At 41.2% G+C, this 21,952-nt stretch overlaps 1 protein-coding gene across 5 annotated transcripts in view; it reads left to right on the plus strand.

The window, feature by feature from the left end:
- JADE1 (jade family PHD finger 1) overlaps nt 1-21,952 on the plus strand; it is an 81,144-nt gene that overhangs the window by 11,861 nt on the left and 47,331 nt on the right. For 2 of the 5 annotated variants that reach the window (XM_073341109.1, XM_073341110.1), the window contains exon 2: nt 15,017-15,094. In XM_073341109.1, coding sequence (XP_073197210.1) covers nt 15,043-15,094 — 52 coding nt within the window. In that variant the 5' untranslated portion in view covers nt 15,017-15,042. Of the gene's footprint in view, nt 1-619; nt 916-15,016; nt 15,095-15,115; nt 15,770-21,952 lie in introns of those variants that run through there. The other 3 variants (XM_073341108.1, XM_073341113.1, XM_073341112.1) reach the window with 3 other exon arrangements.

Consider the following 21,952-nt stretch of genomic DNA (forward strand, 5'->3'; position numbering starts at 1 on the left):
AAATTTGAGCATCAAGACATTTTGGCCCTATTTTCACCCTTCTCTCCCCAGTCTGCAATGGAAAAGTTTGAGAAGCAGAAGGGTTAGAGTGGGGGACTGAGAATCAGAAGTCATTTCTAATCCTTGCTGTGACTATTACTCACTGTATGAACTTGGGCAAGTTATTTAACCTCTCTGCCTTGGTTTCCCCTTTAAAAAATAGAGCCCTGGCCATGGGGCTTGAATGGTGTGAGGCATTAATAAATTAACAGTTGTGAAATATTTTGAGATATTTGGAAAAAAGTGTTCATGAGTACACATTAAAAATAACAGTAGCAATACCTTGTGCAAACATGCATAAATAATTTCCAGACAGTAGGAATGGAATACAGGGCTGCTCTCAAGCAGTGAGTGACAATTTTGAATGAGTATGACTTCAAGCAATGGGTGAGTTCTACTGGAAACATTTCAGTGCAAAATATTCTTCATCACAAGAGGGAGATACTTCAGTAAAATCCATTCAAAAATGAAGGCGTCTCCTTGCAATTGTAAATGGAGCACGACCTCTCCAGTGAGGGCTGTGAAGAGTTAAATCAGACAGTTCCTAAGTGTTGTAGTCTCTCCTCTCCTCTTCTCTTCCCCACCCTGTTTTTTTCCCCTCTCTGCTCTCTCTCTCTCCTTCTAGTTTTGGCAGGGGATTAAAGTAGCTCCCCCCTGTGGCAGCAGTGACCCAGAAATGAGTTTGATTCACAGAGTCCTTCCTCCATAACAAGTAAAAACGTCAGTCTGTGTGTGTGTGAGAGAGAGAGAGAGTGAAGGGAGCCACAATCTGCTCCCACTTTCCCGTGCTTGTCTGAACTCATGAGGCAGCACAGACCCCTTCGCGCAGAGAAACTCCAGCCTCACTGGCAACCATCGCGGCGGCAGCAGCAGCAGGTAACTGTGTCCAGATTCTGACTTTCCTCCTCGCCGCCGCCGCCGCAGAGTGAGCAGGGGGAGCAGCCAGCACAGCCATATTTGATGGGTTTTTGTTGCTTTGCTTTGGAGTTCTCCAGAAGCAGCTAGAGAGCAATTTAATGCCGAAGGTCGCTGCCGAGTGGAAATAATATAGTACGTCATTAATATGGCGCCAAAAGATTTGCTTCTTGATATGGAGCGAGAGGAGGCAGTTGAGTTGCAGCTTCACTATCCCACAAGCAACTTGTGCATTGCTGGGGAGGGAGGGGGCGGTGGGAGGAGGAAATAGATGATTATTTTGCAGCTTTGAGAAACGATGGGATGTAGGGAGTGTTGTGCTAGCTGGTTTTCATTTTGCTGCAGACTTTGCAGTGGCAAATAAGGCTCTTGCAGCTTTCAAGGTGCACCAGCTAAATTAACACAGTTTTGCACGTAGATTTTTTTTTATTGTATATGCATTTTTGTATATGCATTTGACCTGGCTGTAGTTGGTTTTTTTTTTTTTTAAAGGAGAGTGGGAAGGGGGTTACCCTGAATTAATCAATGCTGTATCAGCCGAGTTGAAAAGTAAAAAGCATGGTATCAACTTGGTAGACAGATGGCAATGGCAGAGCGCAGGTCCTTTTAGATATAGACCTATAGACGGGGGGAGGGGTGGCCATGGCCGGTATCTGTCACTCACATGTCCAAAATATCCATTGCATCAATTCAAGGGCGGCGAGGGTGTTAGTTTGTGTGCAGGCAGCTTTGCAATTATGTTCACCCAAATCATGGATTTTACCTGCAGTAGTTTTAAAAAATGCTTGGAAAGTATAAAACCGTTCACCGGTGAAATTAGGCAGAAGTTTCCTTTTGGAGTAGGAGAGCGTTGGCCAATTAGTCGTGAACTCGATGCGATTGTGATTTTAGGCACTAATAGGCATTTGTTGAGGAAGTGGAGGGGTTTAGTATTGTGCCACAGACCCATTTATTTTCACCCGAGTGCAAGTGTGTAGCTCCTGCTGGAGAGCAAGTTGTAACAGCCTGGACGTGCACGTGTTGGGAGAGTGTGAGTGTATGGAGGGAAGGGGGGGTGTGCGTGTGTGTGTCTGAGTAGGGAGGAGGCGGGGGGGGGGTGGTTTGGCTGCTCGGGCTCTGCTGGGTGGCAGCAGATTCTCTCGGTGCCCAGCGCTGCTGCTGGTGAGAATGATGAATGCGGGCAAGGGCTGGAGTGGGGACCCGCGATTCAGTCCCGCCTGAACGGTCTCGTTTGCTGCAGAGATTCGACACCCCGCTAGCGTCCCCCCCACCCCCCGCGGGGGGGAGGCGGGATTTGCCTCATCGGGCTCCTCTGTGCTGGGTCTGGGAGGGGGAAGGGGCTACTGCAAGCAGGTGCACGGCGGCTGCAAGAGCGGCCAAGAGGCTTCTGAACTTCTCCATTCAGTGCGATCCTTCCCAGTTCCACCACCCCATTCCCGCGGAGGGCTGGCGAGTTCAAATCCACGCGGGGGTTCATTGCACAAGCAAACACGTGCGGGTGCTTGATACCAACTTCTGCAAGCCATTTTCATTCATTCAGGCAGAGATCGGGGGCTAGATTCTGCCCACAACTACCCCGTGCAGTCGCATTCAGACAGGGGTGCCCCTTGAATAACCCCGATTCTATTATGGGCACTTAGAATTAGATCTTTGGGGTGGCACATTAATTTCCCAAATACTACGGTGATGGATACTATTACTATGCATTAAAATAAATAACAGGACAATTCATAATAAGTAGTATAACCATAGTAAATACAGTGAATTGCAATGGCTGTTACCGATGAAGCTCTTAAATTTCCCAGGCGATATTGAAATGCATATGTAGTTGTAAGGATATACTAATGAAATCAAGAGGATGGTTCAAAATGTCTGTGAGATTGTACAGGTGTAAGGGAAGATTTTGGCTCTTAATAGCTCTCCCTCTCCCTTTAGCAAGGCCTTGACAAGGAAATGGGTCTAGGTTATGGTGTTTTCAAATAACCGCCTCATTTCGATCTAACGGGCCATCCTCGGCGTCCCCAGAGTGCAGCGCTGGCGATTATTCCAGTTGCTTTGAAATTAGACAAAGCCGCCCTGCTCCTGCTGCTCGTATCCCTGGACTCTGCTCGTTGCATGCTCAGATTTTGCAGATTTTCAAGCTTTGGGTCTTGCTTTTTTCCCCCTTCAGTATTCCTTAGCAGTTTATGGTGCGGATTTTATTATTCTGGGGGAGGTTGGTGGTAGAGGGTGGTGTGTGTTTGTTTGCACCGCCTGGTGGATGGTTTCCTGTGACAAGAGGTGATACACAGTTTCCAGAACTGTCTGGCAGTGGGAGGAGAGACCGACAGAAAACAAGCTCAAGTCTCAGTGCCGCTGCGAGTCAGTCCTAGTCTAAACCGTCCCCCACCTCACCCTCCCCAGACATTGCAACATGGAGAGCGGGGGGTGGAGATGGGGGGGGGGTGTTGCATGGCTGTAGCAATGGCATGGATTTGGGAAACAGGGAGCTGAGCTCGGGGCATCAAGTTTGATTTGCAGCTGAGGCTGAGCGGATTGGTGCATCTGGTTGGAGGGGAGGAGCAGAGGGAGAGGGACAGGAGGGGGTGGGGGAGATCTGCTCAGTTTCAAACGGAGGCAGACAGGGAAGGTGCGGATGAGATGGGATTTTTGCCTGCTGTGTACGAAGGTGCTATAATCGCTAGAAGGGTTTAGTCTGGCGACAGCAGCGCTGCATGCGGGGGGGGGGCGGGGGTAATACTTTCTTCCCGGCTTCTCCACCTCCCTTCCCAGTCTTTGTTTGTGTCGGATGCCTCCGACCGGACCTCACTGTACGAGCCGCCTCCGCGGCGAACCCTCGGGCCCAGAATTGCTAAGGCTAGCGATAAATGAGCCCTGTGTTGTGTGGATCGGGAAAGCTGGGTGGGTTTAGGAGACATGACTTTACCGCTTAGCAGCTTGCTGCCCGAGCTGCTAGGAGCTCCGGGTGGGAACGTATATTTGAACCAGAAAGATCTGAAAAATAAAGGGTGAGGTTTTAAGAATACAAGCAGCAAAATTGCTTCATTACCAGAAAAGCAGACTTTAAACATGGCCTTAAAATGAGCCTTCCAAATAAGGAAGCCTTCCTGTAACTAAGACAGGTCTAGATTTGCAGTCCACTATCCCAGTAGTGAATATTTGTTTTGATCACACATGCAAATTATTAAAGTTATTAAATTATTTTTTGTCAGTTATTTAGCTTTCAAGAGCTCTGATCTTGGGAACTAAGGTGTCAGTATAGGAGGTTTTGGAACAAATTGATAAGTAATAAGTCACCAGAGCAGATGGAATTCACCCAAGAGTTCTGAAGAAATTTAAATATGAAATTGCAGAACTATTAACTGTGGGATGTAACCTATTGCTTAAATCAGCCTCTGCATTACTGATTTTTTTTTAAAGATTCCAGAAATGATCCTGGCAATTACAGTCCAGTAAGCCTAACTTTCGTACCAGGCAAATTGGTTGAAATTATAGTAAAGAATAGAATTATCAGACACATAGATGAACACAGTATATTGGTTAGGAGTCAACACGGCTTTTGTAAATGGTGAGGCATGATTTCTCATTTATTAGAATTTTTTGAAGGTATAAACAAGCATTATGTGGACAAGGATGATTCAGTTGATGTACCTGGACTTTTAAAAATACTGACAAGGTATTACACCAAAGGTTCTTATGCAAACTAAGCAGTCATGGGATAAGACGGAAGGTCTTCTCATGGATCAGTATCTGGTTTAAAAATAGGAAACAAAAAAGGGTAGGAATATTAACAGTCAGTTTTCACAATACAGTAGAGAGAGGTAAATAATGGGGTCCTCCAAAGATTTGTATTTCTATCTGTGTTCTTCAGCATACCCATTAATGAATTGGAAAAGAGTGGATGAATAGCGAGGTGTCAAAATTTGCAGATGATGCAAAATTACTCAAGATAATTTCAAAGCTAACTGCAAAGAGTTGCAAAAGGATTTCACTAAACTGGGTGACTGGGCAATAAAATGGCAGATTTATATGCAGGTCTGTGTAGCTTGAATGCTTGTATCTCTCACCAACAGAATAAAAGATTTTACCTCCCCCGCCTTATCTCTTGTAAAATTGCAGATGAAATTCACTGTTGATAAATGCAAAGTAATGCACATTGGAAAAAAATAATCCCAATGAGAGATACAGAATGATTGGGTGGTAACACTCAAGATCTTGGCATCATTGTGGATAGCTTTCTGAAAACATCCGATCAGCGTGCAGCAGCTGCCCAAATCACACAAAAATGTTAGGAATCATTAGGAAAGAGATAATAAAACAGAAAACATTGTAATGCTACTGTATAAATCTGTGGTACACTCACACATTGAATACTGTGTGAAGTTATGGTTGCCCCGTCTCAAAAGAGGTTTATTGGAAATGGTAAAGATACAGAGGAGAGCAACAAAAATGATTAGGGGGATTGAAACAGCTTCCATAAGAGGAGACATGAATAAGGGCTGAGACTGTTCAACTTAGAAAAGAGATGACTGAGGGGAGAATATGAATGGTGTGGAGAAAGTGAATAGGGAAGTGTTGTTTATCCCTTCACGTAACACAAAAACCGGGGTCACCCGATGAAATAAATAGGCTGCAAGCTTAAAACAAACATAAGGAAGTACTTCTTCACACAATGCACTATCAACCTGTGGAACTCGTTGCCAGGGGTTCTAAAGGCCAAAGCTGTAATGGGGTTCAAAAAAGAATTAAATACATTCATGGAGGATAGGCCCATCAATGCTTATTAGCTAAGATAGTCAGGGATGCAGTCCCATGCTGTGGGTGTTCCTGAATCTCACTGCCAGAAGCTGGGCCTGGACGACAGGATGCATTAGTTGATAATTGCCCAGTTTTGTTCATTCGTGCATTGTCTCTGAAGCATCTGGCCACTCTCAGAAGACAGTATGCTGGGGTAGATGGACCATTGGTCTGACCTAGTATGGCCTTTCTTATGGGAATTAACATACCTATGATTAATTTTCCTCTGCAGGCCCTTTCCTTTTAGGTAGTAATTTTTATTCTAATAAAATTAATCTGATGCCAGCAAGCAGAGACTATGCTGGATTTTCAGTTCTGTCACTCATCAAGTAATAATGGGCCATGCCTTTACACAAATGACTAGTTTATGTAGCCACATGAAAGCTTTAAACATAGAAACTTTGAGTAGTCGTTACATTAGAAGTTATGGTAATCGAATAGCAACAGGTGTTTTCCTTTTATTTTCAATTTTAACTTTTATTTTAAATAAAACATGATTACTGTCACACCCATTCCCAAAGAAAGAGATTTAACTGTAATTTGGATTAACTCTTTTGCAAGTAATTGTTCTCTTTTTTTAAATAAACATGTTTGCAAGCTCTAAAACCTTACTAAATATTATACTAAAATATGTTTGGTATGATTCTGTTTCTAGAGATTCTCACACTCAGTGGGATATTCTGTTCAGACAGTAAGGGGTGTGCATTTTAGTGACCGGATTCTCCCTCCAGAGGCAGATTTCCTCCCACTGCCTGTTTTAAGCTGTGGTTCATACATATGTCTACAATGAAATAATAAAAAACACATAGCTGCAAATTTCCCTTCTAGCTTCTCTGTTTTCATTTCTAGATCACAGAAATATTAAAAAAATGCATCCTCTGCCCAATGGTTTTCCCATATGCTCAGTGCTGCCTCTTTACACTGCTGCTACCTGCTAGAATTGGCCCAGTTAACAGCTCACTTTAGATTGAAGCAGTCAAATAAATCTAATGGGTGAGGGGTGAGTTAAATTAATAGGTAGGGTCCAATTTCTCATTCCTTTATACCCTGAGTAGTCATTTACACCAGTGCAAAGGCAATGTAAAAGGCTACCAAAACCAGAATGGTAGCATATTGCACTCACTTTGCAGTGTAAGTGAGTACACAAGTGGTAAGGCAATGATAATTGACCTGATAAAGCAGAATTTGGCACTGTCCTGGTGTGGATTTTGAATAGCTCTACTGAAGTCAATGGAAATACTCCAGATTCATATGGCAAGATTCATACTTCAGATTTGGCCCATATATTTCCCGTGCAAGTTTGTGAGGGCTTGTTCTCCACATATCCAGTCTCTGTGGCCTTTCTACTGCAGAAATGCCCAATATCCCTTTAAAGATAGAATGCTAGCTCAAGTTATATTTCTTGTGTGCATGAAAAAGTGGGATAGCAGAGTATTTTAAACTTGATCAAGATGAGTTCTAAAGTATCAGCATGGATTTTATTGGGATAATATTACTTTTGATTTGGGTTTATACCTCTTTTCACATATCTGTCTGTAATATATAAAGCACAATGTTTTCTGGGTGGTATTTGTTGGTGAAGGGAACTAGAAAAGCTGTTTAAGGGATATAGTAATTGGAGACAAATGTCTTCATCTAACATTCAGTTGATTAAGACTAGATTATTCTTTGCTTCCCATTTATACAAAAGTGTTTGAAGTGATCTCTTGTGTGGTGATGATAATTAGGTCTTAGTGTAGTCAGTATCGTTGCAATTAGTCTGTTACTTTCAAGAAAAGCTAATTTTTGAGTCTGTGTTCAGGGTGTACATCTGTCATAATTCTGCTTTCTTTCCTTACTGTCTCTGCAGCTGTGCAGTGCAGTTTATTACAGTGACACACATTTAACGCTGTTATAGTTAATGGTCTAGAGTTTGAATTATAAACTCTGTTTATGCAGAGGTTCATAAAACCATTAAAAAATTCTCTGGTGGGAAATCTGATATATAAAAGCTTTGACCTGAGGATGCTCGTTTAATTTTTTTATAATCATTATAAAAATCTTTCTGTAAAATAATAGCAGTTTGCCGCTTTTAAATGACACCTTCTTCCCCAGCCTACCCATCACTTAGAAAGAACTTCAGGTCAGATTCAACAACCAAAAAAGAAAAAATACGTGGAGTTTTGTTACCAGGCAATTGAAGCATGAAAAATTCTATTTGGAGTTTGTGTACATTTTGTGCCATTTTTTACATGACATTGTCTGGGCTTCTGTTCTGAGGAAACTAGATTGCCTACTTGAAAAAGAAATGGGGTCAGATTTTGTCCTCAGTTCTATATCTGTGCAATCCTGATATCGGCCTTTAGTTTAATTTTTTTGTCTCTTCTTTCCTTGTCTAAATTAGTCTCTTACAGCGCTAAGAAAAGCAAAGCCCATCAACGTATATTAGTGATAAGAACAGAGGATTTGCCATACTGTATCTCACTGTAGGTTCAGATCCAGTACTTTGCATCTGTCAATGGATCACTCTGAGGCAAGCCAGAAATTCGGTGTCTTTACTGCACCTAGCCAGTTGTGTAGCAAAGTACAGGGGATGGATATTATTACTGGACACCTGCAAAGATTTGGAAGTATGAAATGATTCTGAAGTAGGACATTGTATTTGATTACCAATTAGTCATTTATTTGCATCATATTTTACAGATATTTCTGTTAAGTAAGGATTATCACTATGTCATAGACACTAATGGCTCAGAAGCCGCCTCCCAGACTATTAAACATTATGCATTTTAAAATGGTCTGAATAGTATTCAGCACTTGCCCAGTGCTTTACATCTTCAAAGCAGTGTACTTAACTAATGAATTAAAGACAGATTATAGTTCGTAGAGCCAGTGCAGTGAAAGAGGAAGAACAGAGCACCTTTAGTAGCCCAGAGATGTGACCGGTGGTGGTAGGTATGTCTGTGTAGGCAATAATGCTTTCTGGGCTCTAGGAAAGAGCAGAGAGCAGCAGCACTAGTTGTACCCTGTGCATGTGTAGTGTCTGTCATCCAGCTCCCAGTACTGCCCTGATGTGGCTAGTCAGTTTGGTGGGGAGTCATATTGCACGTGGTGGGGAGTCATAGGGTCATGACCTCTACCCCATCCAGACATGCCCTCGCTGCTGTGTGCAGCACTTAGAGAAACACTGATTGTCCCAACACCCCTTGTGATCCAGGAGCGCAAGCAGCAGAGTCATGGCTGCCTCGAGCAAAACTGTGCTTTTAGGGCTCCCCAGTCTCCACTTCCTTCTACACCATACTTGCAAATGGGCGGCTGTAATAAAGCTGTTAGTAGACATAGGTATTGGCATACTGTGTATGGGTAGAAAGAAAAGGAGTACTTGTGGCACCTTAGAGACTAACAGTCTCACTTCCAGGAAAGATGGTTGATCTTTAATATTAAAAGTATGTCACTGGAAAGTAAGCCACAACCTACATTGTTAAAGGAATGCTAAAGGTTTGATTTAAAGATGCAAAAGTTAGAAGAGTTCTAAAGTTCTAGACTGACATATGGATCAAGCCTTTGTGTTGATTTATCATGCATGATGTGTAAGAATGTTCTAAGACTTACGCAGTATCAGGTCACAACAAAATAAGGACAAAGTGTGAACTATAATTCTGAATTACTTTGTTTTGAAGGTTTAATAAACGAGATTTCTGTCTTACTGTAAAGGTGAACTGCACTAACAATTTAAATATTTATAATATTCAACTATTCTGAGCCAAATTATTAACATCAGTGTAAATCTGGAATAACTTTGTTATCACTGGAATTCCTGCTATTTACACCAGCATAACTGAGGACAAATTTGTCTTACAGAGAACATATATTGTAGAGTGATTACTGCACTTTATTCCATTAGTGCCAAGTAGATTTTTGCTTTGTTTTATCAATAGCTGGGATCGTGCTGGGTTGAATACTGTGTGGCCAAATGCTCATTCACAGATGGGCAAGAACTCAGGAAAAGCTGGAGTAGAATGGTTGTAAGACTGAAATTATATTTGCTACCTTATCCAAAGTTCTTGGTTAGTCTCCTTGCTCTTGGCCAGAGGCTATCTAGTATTTCAGTCCAAGCTGGATAGAAATATTATTCTCATTTCTTGTCTGAAAGAAATCGAAATAGTAGTTTGTACTATGTATGCTTGGAATCTGCTATGATCGGCACCTGAGCGTCACAATGTACATAAAATGCTATTTGCAATTTCTGTGTATATAATAATTGTGGACCAAATGCGAAAAAGTCTGAGATGGACCAACAGGGATGTCTAGGGCTATGAGTATGCAGCTTAGATATTTGTATTTTATTTTTTCATTGTTTCTCTCAGTGCCCTCTTTACTTGAATCATAGGAAATATTTTCACTGTAAGAAAATTTTACATTGGTATTGTTAAATTTCTTTAAATTGCAAGTAGAATTTGTGGCTTGGGAGGAGGTGTAAGTTGGGGCACAGGTGTATTTCATCCTCGTGAGTAGGCTTAGTCCTGAAGCTCATAGATTCCCTGGGTATGTTTTCCAAGCCTTTTTTTGAGATTTGAATCTGAATTTTGCAAATGAGCTTTCTTTATTATGGGTCATACCAAATCCTGGATCTGTAATCTTTAAACTTAATCCAAATCTATATCCAAACTTTGTGGCTGCTGCCTGACTCATGTATTTTGATCTTGATATTTGTATCTGTTTATTAAATGCATAAAGTTCTAGTTTATTCTAAAACTGTTGATTCAGAAAGAGTTTAATAATATAATTGTGGGAGATTGTGTAACTGATTATTATTCTTTCACCTCTGAATGTATGTTGCCCTCTGAAATAGTTATGAAAAGTCATGATGAAATGAGCTACAGTACAGACCTGTTTACGCGCGGATGTCAGGAGTCAAGCTGTCACCACCTTGTGTTAACGGACCGCGGATTAAGAGGGCCATGCTGAAAAATGTGTCTATGATTCACTTAGGAAAAAACGCCATTATTTCTGCTTTTTCTGGCTCGCATTTTTTTCTTTCTTATGAAGTCTGTCATTCACCGCAGATGAATGATTTCGATATTTTCTGCATTTTGCTCTTCCATAAATCTTACAACAGTTTCTACAGCACTAAGGGCTTCTGTGGGCGAAAATTTGACCTTTTCAACGACATCCTCGCCATCACTTTTGCGGTCCGACATAGCCTAGCAGCCCGTTAATATTTCTTCCTCGGACAGAAATTCTGAAGTCGGGCCATCTTCATCCATCTCTAGCCACTCAGTAATGATTTCCGGTGACGTATACAAACTAAAATCTTTTATCATTTAAAAGAGAAGTTTACCTTTTATCCTCTTTTGACTGTGTGCGTGTTAGAAGGATGTCGTCTTCCGAAAATCCTTCAAAGTCTGGCTCTGAATCAGTGCCACTGCTGGAGTTTTCCGAGTCTGAGCCATCTTTGACAGAAAAGACATCACCGAGAGCCTTCATCCAGCAATTTTCAGTGGACTTTTGTTTTACTCCGTCCCAAGCTTTTTTAACTAAATAAATAATTTTCTTCATGTTTAACTGTTTCAGGAATTCGGAAATGCCTGAAAATGTGCATGACACGGTTGCTGAAATCAGCTCCTGTCCATAATTGTTCTTAAAATTCTGAATAATGCCCTGGTCTAAAAGTTGAATTTTTGATGTTGTGTTGAATGGTAGGTATAGCACTCAAATTGTTCCATCACTCGATACCAGTGATTCGGCTGGAGGATGGGCTGGACAATTTTCAAGTAGCAAAAGTGCTTTGGCTTCGAGTTTCTTCAATTGCAGATGCTTATGAACAGCTGGAACAAAGCTGTTGTGGAACCAGTTGTTGAAAATGTGTCTCGTCATCCAAGCATTTTTGCTGTTAGTGTATATTACTGGCAGTTTGGCTCTATTGAGGTGATTAAAGCAGCAAGGGTTATGAAAGCGGCCAACGAGAAGAGGGGCAAGCTTATGGCTGCCCGTCTTATTACTACAAAAAAGACGAGTCACACGATCTTTTATCTTTTTAAATCCAGCTGTTTTCTGTGTCTTGTAATTAAAGGCTAAAGTCTTATCAGGTAGCAGTTTTGAAAATAAAGCTGTTTCATCACAATTATAAAGTTCTTCATGGTAGTCTTCATTTTGTAAAATAGATTTTTAACTTGGCGGAAACGTGTTCGCGGCCGATTCATTGGCTGGTCGGCTTTCTCCAGTTATCGATACCTGCGCTATGCCATGGCGCTTTTTAAAATGACTTATAAACCCCTTGCTGGCTTGGAATGACTCATCCCCTATTAAATTTCCAAATTTTGTCATTTGGACTTGAAGAATTGGCCCACTTAGCGGCATTCCTTTCAGCCTTTCCTGAGCAAACCCCGTGCGCATGGCTTTGTCTATGGTGGGTTTTGCTGAATAGCACACATGTTTTCGCTTAAGCCCCGCAACAGAATCAATATTTTGTACAAAGCCATTCAGTTTAGATTCATTTTTTAGCCATCCTCAGAGAGTAGATTCAGCAATCCCAGTATCTTTCGAAATTTTGGCCTGGGTTTCTCCGCTATTTATTCGATCTATTACAGCCGGCTTTTGGTTTCATATTAACTTTTAGTGGACAAACATTTGTAACATAAAACCACCGTGGATCTCCAAGACAGCCATATTCACTCTAATGTCTGATATAGTAAGTCACTTTGGGTTAGATAAATCAATCTTACTGATTTTACATATCAAGTTTGCATATACTTGTGCCACAAAGGAGGAAAATCCGCCAATGCATCAACCCTTATTATTGTACCAGGTTCCCTGGAGAAGTAAAAGATAATTGTGGCTTTCATTACTCAAGATCTTTCAACGATGATAAAATGGGAGTTAATTAAGCAAAAAACCCTTACCCTTTATGTATATGAGTAATTTTGCTTGAGAAGGTATTAGTCTCAATAAAACCATACAATCTGCAGGTTTTGGTCAAGACTTCCCTCTTTTCAAGTGGGAATTGTTCTTACAAAAGTTGAAAGCACTAAAGTATTGTTTTACTACAATTAGACGTATTTGTCTCTCTGAACCTGGTTATGTATTGAAGCTGTTTCTTCCACTGGCCCCTACAGCATGGAGCTGTTTTGCTGAAAGGTTCTTAGGAAATCCCAGTTTATATGAGAATACCAGGTTTAGATTTTCTGCACCAGGTAAGAATCGAAAACCTTAGGCATCTGATTTCTGAATCTTCCCCTAGAAGGTGTGCATTGGCATTTTGCTGCTAATACATCACCCAGTTCTCATTGTCACTACAGTTGATACATGACAAATGAAGACTCATGGAATTTGATGTACACCCTAGAATACTTGTCACTTTAACTCATGGTGAACATGCTTTGCTACACTTGTCATGTCATGTTGTTTCCGCTTTTTAACTTCAATTTTTATGGGCTTTTGCATGTCGATGTTCACCAGCTATTGAAGACCTTAAAGAAAATTTAATTTAGAATTATTCCACATCATAAAACATTAGAACATATCACCTCTGCTTGGGGTATTGGGGTTAAGATACACAACCTTTCACCTCTAAGTCAGTAGGTTCAAGGGCAGCTCAGCTTGATAGTTACTGAAAGTCATTGCCATCCAGCAGTTTCCTAGCAGCCTCTGTATGACAAGTTGGGGAGTCTGTCTAGCTCCTCCAGAACAGGCATGCTGTATCAAAGAAGCCAGCATAACAATTGGCATTAGGCCAGGAAGGGTAATAAAAGCACGCTTGGGAGGAAGGAACTATTCTGTCATCACAGAGGTAGTTTCTTCTAGAGCAGTTGTTCTCAAACTTTTTTTTTCGCAGACCACTTGAAAATTGCTGAGGGTCTCGGTGGACCACATAATGATCTTTCCAAATGTAGTTTGTACCATTAGCTAACTATTGTAAAGCGCTTTGGATAAAAAAGCTATATATAAAAAAGTAATAATAATTAACATTTTTTTGTTCTACAAATAAAAGCACACAACTCATATTTTAATATCAGTAGTCTTACCTTTCTAATGCAATGGATGTGCCCTCTCTCCCCGTCACGGCAGCCCCCGAGCTGGGGCTGGGAAGGAGGGGGGTTTCTCCCCCGCCATGGCAGCCCCCAAGCTGGGGCTGGGAAGGAGGGGGGTTTCTCCCCCGCCATGGCAGCCCCCAAGCTGGGGCTGGGAAGGAGGGGGGTTTCTCCCCCGCCATGGCAGCCCCCAAGCTGGGGCTGGGAAGGAGGGGGGTTTCTCCCCAGCCATGGCAGCCCCCAAGCTGGGGCTGGGAAGGAGGGGGGTTTCTCCCCCGCCATGGCAGCCCCCAAGCTGGGGCTGGGAAGGAGGGGGGTTTCTCCCCCGCCATGGCAGCCCCCAAGCTGGGGCTGGGAAGGAGGGGGGTTTCTCCCCAGCCATGGCAGCCCCCAAGCTGGGGCTGGGAAGGAGGGCCGTCTTTCCCTGGCCGCTGCATTCCTGCACGTCTCAAATTTCCCTCACTCCCTCTTCTCACCCCATTGCCCCCTCCCACCTACCTCCTATTTCCCCCCAGGCCACCACTTCACCTTACATGTGCATCATCTCCAGGGTCCAGGTAGCTAATTAGTGGAGCCACACCTGCACCTCCACTAATTAGGTGGGTGGCCCTTCATTTTCTTGTGTGCGGCCACCCAGGCGCGCACCTCAGAGGGAACTATCCGCAGACCACCTGAATGGAGCTTGGGTTCACAGACCATAGTTTGAGAACTATGTTCTAGAACTCTGTTCTAGAGCATGGTTGACGCACATTAGCTGGTTAGGGAAGGGAAGCCGGCATTGCTGCTCCGTGCTCTGTGGATAAATGGAAGACTTTTTTCTCCAGTGCTGTTAGGCTGGCACCTTCTACCAGGACTGAAATTGCTTTAAAAGCATATCAGCCAATGTACATATTTACAGAGGCAATAATACTATAATTTTATTGCTTATCTAGAGCCACAGTGGGGTGGAGGAAAATCTAACCAGTGAGAGTACTTTTACTGTAGGGTTCACCTACACAAAACACAAAAATATGCTTTTGCTTCTTGAGATGAATGTGACCACAGAACTGTCATCACACCTCATTAAATCACATTTTCATCTGCCCATATGATATATGTCTAGTTACTCATCGTTTGGATGTTTACTGTTTATATTTTAAATGCTATTTAAAGCTGTTTTTTTTCATTTGTGTGCTATAAATCCTGGAATGTCATCTGAAACACAACTTGATGGTTGTGTATTATCTTGGGTTAAGTGCTGTCTCATTTCTTTACAGGCCACCAGCTGTTTCCCGTGGAGATCATGAAACGAGGTCGACTTCCTAGCAGCAGTGAGGATTCTGATGACAATGGCAGTAAGTGCTTCTTTGTTGTGGTTGGAGTGCACTAGGTTATGAGTTTGTTGAAACCATATTTTAATGTAATATTTTACATAACAGAGGTATTTTGCATAGCAGCTGGGTCACAGAAAGCTGGAGAACACAAATATTAGGAAACTGTTCTAAAAATATTTTCAGAATAGGTGAGCTGTAGATAACAGGATCCCACAAGACTTGCTGTTGATTATAGAGTGTTTGATAATAATGTGAAACAAATAATTTTTTTAAAGGTCCTTTGTGGTGCAAGCAATACAGCTTATCATTAAAAGAACAGAATTAGCACATCAGTGCCAGAATGTCAATCATTGTGCTTAATATGTGGTCCTAGTAACTCACTAGATCCTCTATTCCATGGCTTTCTGGTGGCTGGAGCTACTTGCAAGAATGTTTTGTAAACTGACAAGGTTTATGAACTTCCAGAGATGGACCATTATGGTCGCTTCTTGCTTGGAAACAAGGAGAATCCTGACTACACTTAGAGGACATGGAGATACGTGAAGAATAAAAGGGTGTTTCTTACAGCCAGTCAGAAAACAAAGCCCAGCTGTGTGTATAAATACAGAGATTACCTAGGAAAAAACAGATGTGAAAGTGCAGTGAGCAGGTTTGGGGCCACTGCATCATGGACGCTGAAGCCTCTCAGGATGACAGGTCAGAGGTTTTATCATTATGTCACACATCATCTCAGATCTTATGGGAAATTCTTGATTTGAGGTCTATAGGTGAGCATAATGCGTATGTTGGATTTGTGTCTCAAACTACGAAGTAATTTTAGACAATAGTAAAGAAAAGCTAGAATGAAGCCAAGTGAAGCCTGGAAAGAAAGTGCAACAAAAGCAAGAGAGGAAGGAAGTGGTATATACTTGAAATAATATTTGGAGAAAATATTAATAAAATCTGACAGGTATTTATCAAATAATTTAACAAATACATTTTGAATTATTTGACAAGACCTACTAAGTTATACTTTATTATTACATAGAAAGGTGATTATCAATTTGTTAGTTAACACTGCGTAATAAATAGTACACAACTACTTTTTTCCTTTAACTCACAGCGGGCATAAAAACACAGGTATTTTTTATCCTAGCTAGCCGTTTTAGACCTCTGACTAGCATGTATCAGACTCTTGTTCAAAAAATGAGTATGATTATTAGAAAAACACAACTTCATTTTTGAAGAGATGGATATTCCAATATATAAAGCAGTGATATAATGAAATAACAACAGATGAGTGAACTTGTTCTACTGAATTTCAGACCCAGTCAACTGTCACAGTTTGAAACTTCAACTCAAAGATTATCTAGTTCAGATTCTACTTTAAACAGTCCATGATACAAAGAGCAGAAAGGGGTCAGAGTAAAAACCAGATGAAGATATAAGGTGAAAATGGCACAATGATCAAAGTGAAATACAAGGAGACTGTAAAAAAGGAAGTTTGGGGGTGGACGGAGGGAGATGAAAATACACTGTATGTAGAATTTTGAGGATTACTTTCTATTCTCTATAGAAAGATATGTTTGCTTCTTTTTCATCTAATCTTCTTCGGAAGGATTTAAATTGTTTTACATAATGCCAAAACACTTGTTCCCGAATCCAAAAATAGCTTAATAGATTTTTCAAACTCTCCAACTCCATGAGGTTCTCCCAGCTTTATTAAGGGGCCAAATCCTAAAAGCCCTTACTGTTTATCTACTCCTTATTCAGGCAAACTCCCAGTAAAGTCCGGTTTTTCTTTTTTCACCTTCTCCACTCCTTTTTTCACACACTGATTTCCAGAGCAGTTTGCCTATGTAAGGGTTAAGTTGTAGGTCCTGATATTAGGTCTACATAGGCAGACCCCCACTATTGTCAATGAGATTCCACATGGGTGTAGGAGTCCACCTACATAGCTCCTGCTGCAGGATCAGGGCCTAAAAGCCTGATTCAAAGTCCACTGAAGTCAGTGGAAAGTCTCCCAATAACTTTCTGTTGGGTTTTGTTTAAGCTTTAAAGACCTCAGGATCTGGCCTAATAATGCTTTGCACATATATAGTGTCTTTCGTCCCAGATGACATGTACCCATGTAGACCAGATGAGAACCAGGATAATGCCTTTGACAACTGCATAAATTACAAAGCTGGAGAATACAAATCTCTTGTTTGATTTGCCCGAAGAAGAATCTTAGCACAATTCCTTTCCCATTGGCTGATCGGTTTTCCATGACTCTCTTAATTAATATAGTAAGCATCACAAGCAGTAGTAAATGTTTGAAGAATCATAGTTCTAGGCCTTGTTCTCCAAGTTGTAAATTTGCCAGTGAGTGGGATAAGAGATCTTACTCTCTCTGCTTCATCTTCTCATGCTTTCTTCTCTTTGGTCAGATTATTAATATCTATTGTTGTTATCTTAATTTCCAGATTCAGACACACAATTATTTTATCAGCAATCTCTTTGATCCACTTCACTAGCAGTACTTGCGACAAGCATTTATTCTGCAGTTTAGCTAGAGCCTCCCTGTGTGATACAGCACTAGATAGAGAATTCTCTGAACTTTTGCCTCCACGTTTTTGTTGAAAGATTTCAATCTTTTTACAAACCATTTTACTCCTCAAAGACTTCAGAAGCACAAGACAATTAAATCTATTATTCTAAGCACTTCAAACAGCTGTCTTCTAATTGAAAAATTAAAATTTTAATCAACACTTAGTTGGAATCCTCTTGCCTAACATCTGCTTCTCATCAGAGTCACTCGTGCCTCTTGACCTCCTGTGAGCTTAGTGCACACGTCACATTGAATAGTGCAGAACTACAGCTTTAGCGTTTGACATTGCTGTCACTGAACTAATTGGCAGAATTACCACTGGGATTAATGGGTAGGATTGGGCCCCCAACTGTTAGACTATTCATCCTTTGGTTGTGGGTTTTTCAAGAGACAACTCAATGGGAAAGTGTGGCCAGGCATTTTGGCTTCAGTATGAGCTTGACTGTGTATAATTTGGGGCTAACTTGTCCACTGATGACCCCTTAGTGGCTGACCCTAACTTGTCCACTAATGCCCGCCCTAATAGCTTTTACCTTAAAGGGAATAGGTGCTTTATTTTCCTGAGAGCAGAAGCCTACGTATTCACAAGGCAATAATAATAATAATAATAATAATAATTAATAAAAAACAAGCATTTGTCTCTCATTAAGACTTAAATGTAAAGGTAGAGTTTGTGTTTTAATATTTTTCTTATTTTAAAAATCAACAGACTATGGTGTAATTATTTGCATTTAGCTTAATACATGGAAGCAAGGCTATGAGTTCAGATTTTGTATAAATGCATTCTCAAAGAATGGGAAACATAATACCAGGTACTGTTTGAGTGACAGGGAAACTATAACCCTATGACTAGGGCCCTGCCAAATTCACGGCCATTAAAAATGCATCATGGACTGTGAAATCTGGTCTTTTGTGTGCTTTTACACTATACTATACAGATTTCATGGGAGAGACCACTGTTCCTTCTGCACTGCTGCTGGCAATGGCTCTGCTTTCAGAGCTGGGCTCCCTGCCGGCAGCCACCGCTCTCCAGCTGCCCAGCACCACTGCAAGCAGCAGCAGTGCAGAAGTAAGGATAGCAATACCGCAACCCTCCCCCTACAATAAGTTTGCAGCCCCCTCACAATTCCTTTTTGGGTCAGGACCCCTACAATTATAATATCGTGAAATTTCAGATTTAAATAGCTGAAATAATGAAATTTACAATTTTAAAAATCCTATGTCCATGAAATTGACCAAAATGGACCATGAATTTGGTAGAGCCCTACCTATATATGAGGTCTGGATGCAAACACAACCCGAAACACATTTTCTTAAATCCAAGTTCCCTTTCTCATGCTTCTGCTGCTGGAGGATTTGCTAATCCATCAACCTCACCTCAATTGGCACACCATTACAATCATAATAATAATTGTAGTGGCATATTATGATGTGATGATCCTTGGCGATGAAAAAACACACTCATCATCAAAACATAAAAAGCAACAGCCTCCCCTCTCTAATCAATGTCTATGTTGCACAAAAATAAAATATTATCAGTAACTGTCCAATTACTCCTCTTGAACCGTATGATCCCTGTGGTGTGTTTACAGCAATTTCACACAATTACACTATGTGCGGCACTGAAATCATGAACATACACTATCCACATTAAGTTAATGCAGGTTCCCTTCTGTTCTCCCCTCTCTCAGCAGTATACATCTGAATATTTTATTACCTTTGACAATGCACACTTGACCTTGCATATGCACATATCTCATTTTGTGCCACTCCTCTAAAAGTGTGGCGAACTCATGGATCCCATGGGATATTTCATACTCACAAGGCCCACTTTAGTTCTTTCCTGTTGTGAAGTCATTCCACTGCAGTCATTTCTGACATTTTATTTGCAAATGTTGTTGTAGACAGAGAACTCTGTGAAGCTCAAAAGCTTGTCCCTTCCACCAAAAGAAGTTGGTCCAATGAAAGATATTACCTCACCTACCTTGTGTCTCTGAAGTTTTATTGTTAGATTAATTGCAGATTTTCAATGTCTGAGTACCATCTGTATTTGCGTCCATATCACTGTGCGATCTTGTCAGATCTTACAGCCTAAACAAAATTGGGTATGCTCAGTATTTGAATAGGAGCCTTATAAGGAAAACTCACAAGAGGCAGCAATGATGAATAAGGATATGATTATGTCACGGCAGTTACTGTTGCCATGAAACCATGAATTTTGCCATTTATATGGACCCTGCTGCCAAACATTAACAGTGTGTTTGCTTTGATCAGTTGTGGTGCATTAACAATTCATTAATTTGCTGAGATCTAGTCCTCTTTGAAACAGGGCTAGATTAAAGTGAACTAACAAACTGTTAATGTGCGGCAGCAGGGTCTACAGTAAGAGTCCATTCATTTGCTTTGATTAGTTACTGTGCATTAAAAGTGCCTTCATTTTGATCAGCTGCTGCACATTAACAGTTTGTTCATTTAATTTGATCTAGTCCCGTTTCAAAGAGGAATATTAGACCAAAGTGAATTAACCAGCAGTGTCCACAGGGTTGCTGTGACTGCCATGTGAAATATCTATTTTTTGCCATGATTGTGCCACGAATTTTGTTTATTTTTACCATTACAAAGTTGTATCCATAGTGATGGCTGATTCAGTATATGTTTCTTGTCCTTCTCAAGTGTACTGAGCTGATGCCCAAGCACGCTGCATAAAGGCAGTATGCTCCTAAAGGTTCTGTCTTTCAGATTACTGTTTATTATGTTATCGTGCCCAAAAGCATATTTGGCACTTCTAAGAAGGCATATTCCTTGTCCTATACATCTTCAGATAAGATGTGAAACTCTGTGGACGATGAACACATTGAAGCTGTTAACGACGAGCACTCTACAGTATACACTATCTAATCTGGAAGCAAAATTGGAGGCACGTTCAGCACAGGTTGTCACTGCAGAAAGACAGGCCATTAAAGCTGAAAGTCAGGTAGAAACACAAAAGATTCAAAGGATTTAGAGCTAATACCTAATTAACACCAGACCTGGGATCTCAATGAGGAGTTCTTTTGCTTTGGAGAAGCAAGCTGAAATGCAGTGTAACCAGAATTGCACTCTAATATCATTGTCCTGGTCATCCTATAGGTAACCTGACATAGTAGAATCCGAGGTAAACAATACTAATTTACTTAATATAGGTTTTGATCAAGAGTCGATGCCTAACTTCCCTGTGAAGAATCCATCTGAAGAACGTGGCTACTACTAATGGATATTTGGTCATTGTAATGAATTATCTGGAAAGGAACAGAAACAAATATGTTGTCAGATGACAAAAGGGGATTTTGTTTGAGATGCAGAGAATCTCTTTCCCCCATATGGAGGGCCTATAACTCAGGCAAAGTGAAGAGATTTCCAACTCTGAAGATGTGCTTGCGGCCATTTTATACCCAACCAAACTGTATGGATAAAATGTCCAAAACTGAACTGTAATTACAGGTATCTTAATTTCTGAGGGCACAATCTGAGATCTCCAAGGCCTGATTTTCAGAACTGTGCACAACTTCCATTGACATCCCATGATCATCACCTCAAAAATGAGGTCTTTTTAGTTTAGTGTTTAAATATGGATTTAGATGCTTGATTTTAGGCTCTCTCAGTTGAAAGTTTTGGCTTAGTGACTTACGCTACAGAAGATGATGTATGCTTTCTGGGACAAAAAGTCTGCAAAGTAGCGTCTGGAGAGAACCAAGTCAAATGGCGATGAAAGATGAGAAAAATGAGGCACCTGTCTTCGAACTGCATGTAAAATACCTTTTATATTATTCATTTTCAGTCTTTTTTTAATTAGACCACTGGACTGAATATTAACTTATTTAGTAGTCATAGGTAGGGCCCTATCAAATTCGTGGTCCATTTTGGTCAATTTCGTGGTCATAGGATTTTAAAAATCGTAAATTTCATGACTCAAAAAGGAGTTGGGGGGAGGGTTTGCGGTATTGCAACCCTTACTTCTGCTCTGCTGCTGCTGGTGGCTGTGCTGGGCAGCTGAAGAATGGTGGCTGCTGCCTGGGAGCCCAGCTCTGAAGGCAGAGCTGCTGCCAGCAGCAGCACAGAAGTAAAGAGGGGGGGCATGGTATGGTATTGACACCCTTACTTCTGCACTGCTGACTGCAAAGCTGGGCCCTCAGTCAGAAGCTTCCCCTCTCTGGCTGCCCAGCTCTGAAGGTGACAGCACAGAAGTTAAGGTGGCATGGTATGGTATTGCCACCCTTATTTCTGGGCTGCTGCTGGCGGCGGGGCACTGCCCTTCAGAGTTGGGCGCCCAG

Source organism: Lepidochelys kempii, chromosome 4 (genome assembly GCF_965140265.1).
Source record: "Lepidochelys kempii isolate rLepKem1 chromosome 4, rLepKem1.hap2, whole genome shotgun sequence".
Lineage (NCBI taxonomy): Eukaryota > Metazoa > Chordata > Testudines > Cheloniidae > Lepidochelys > Lepidochelys kempii.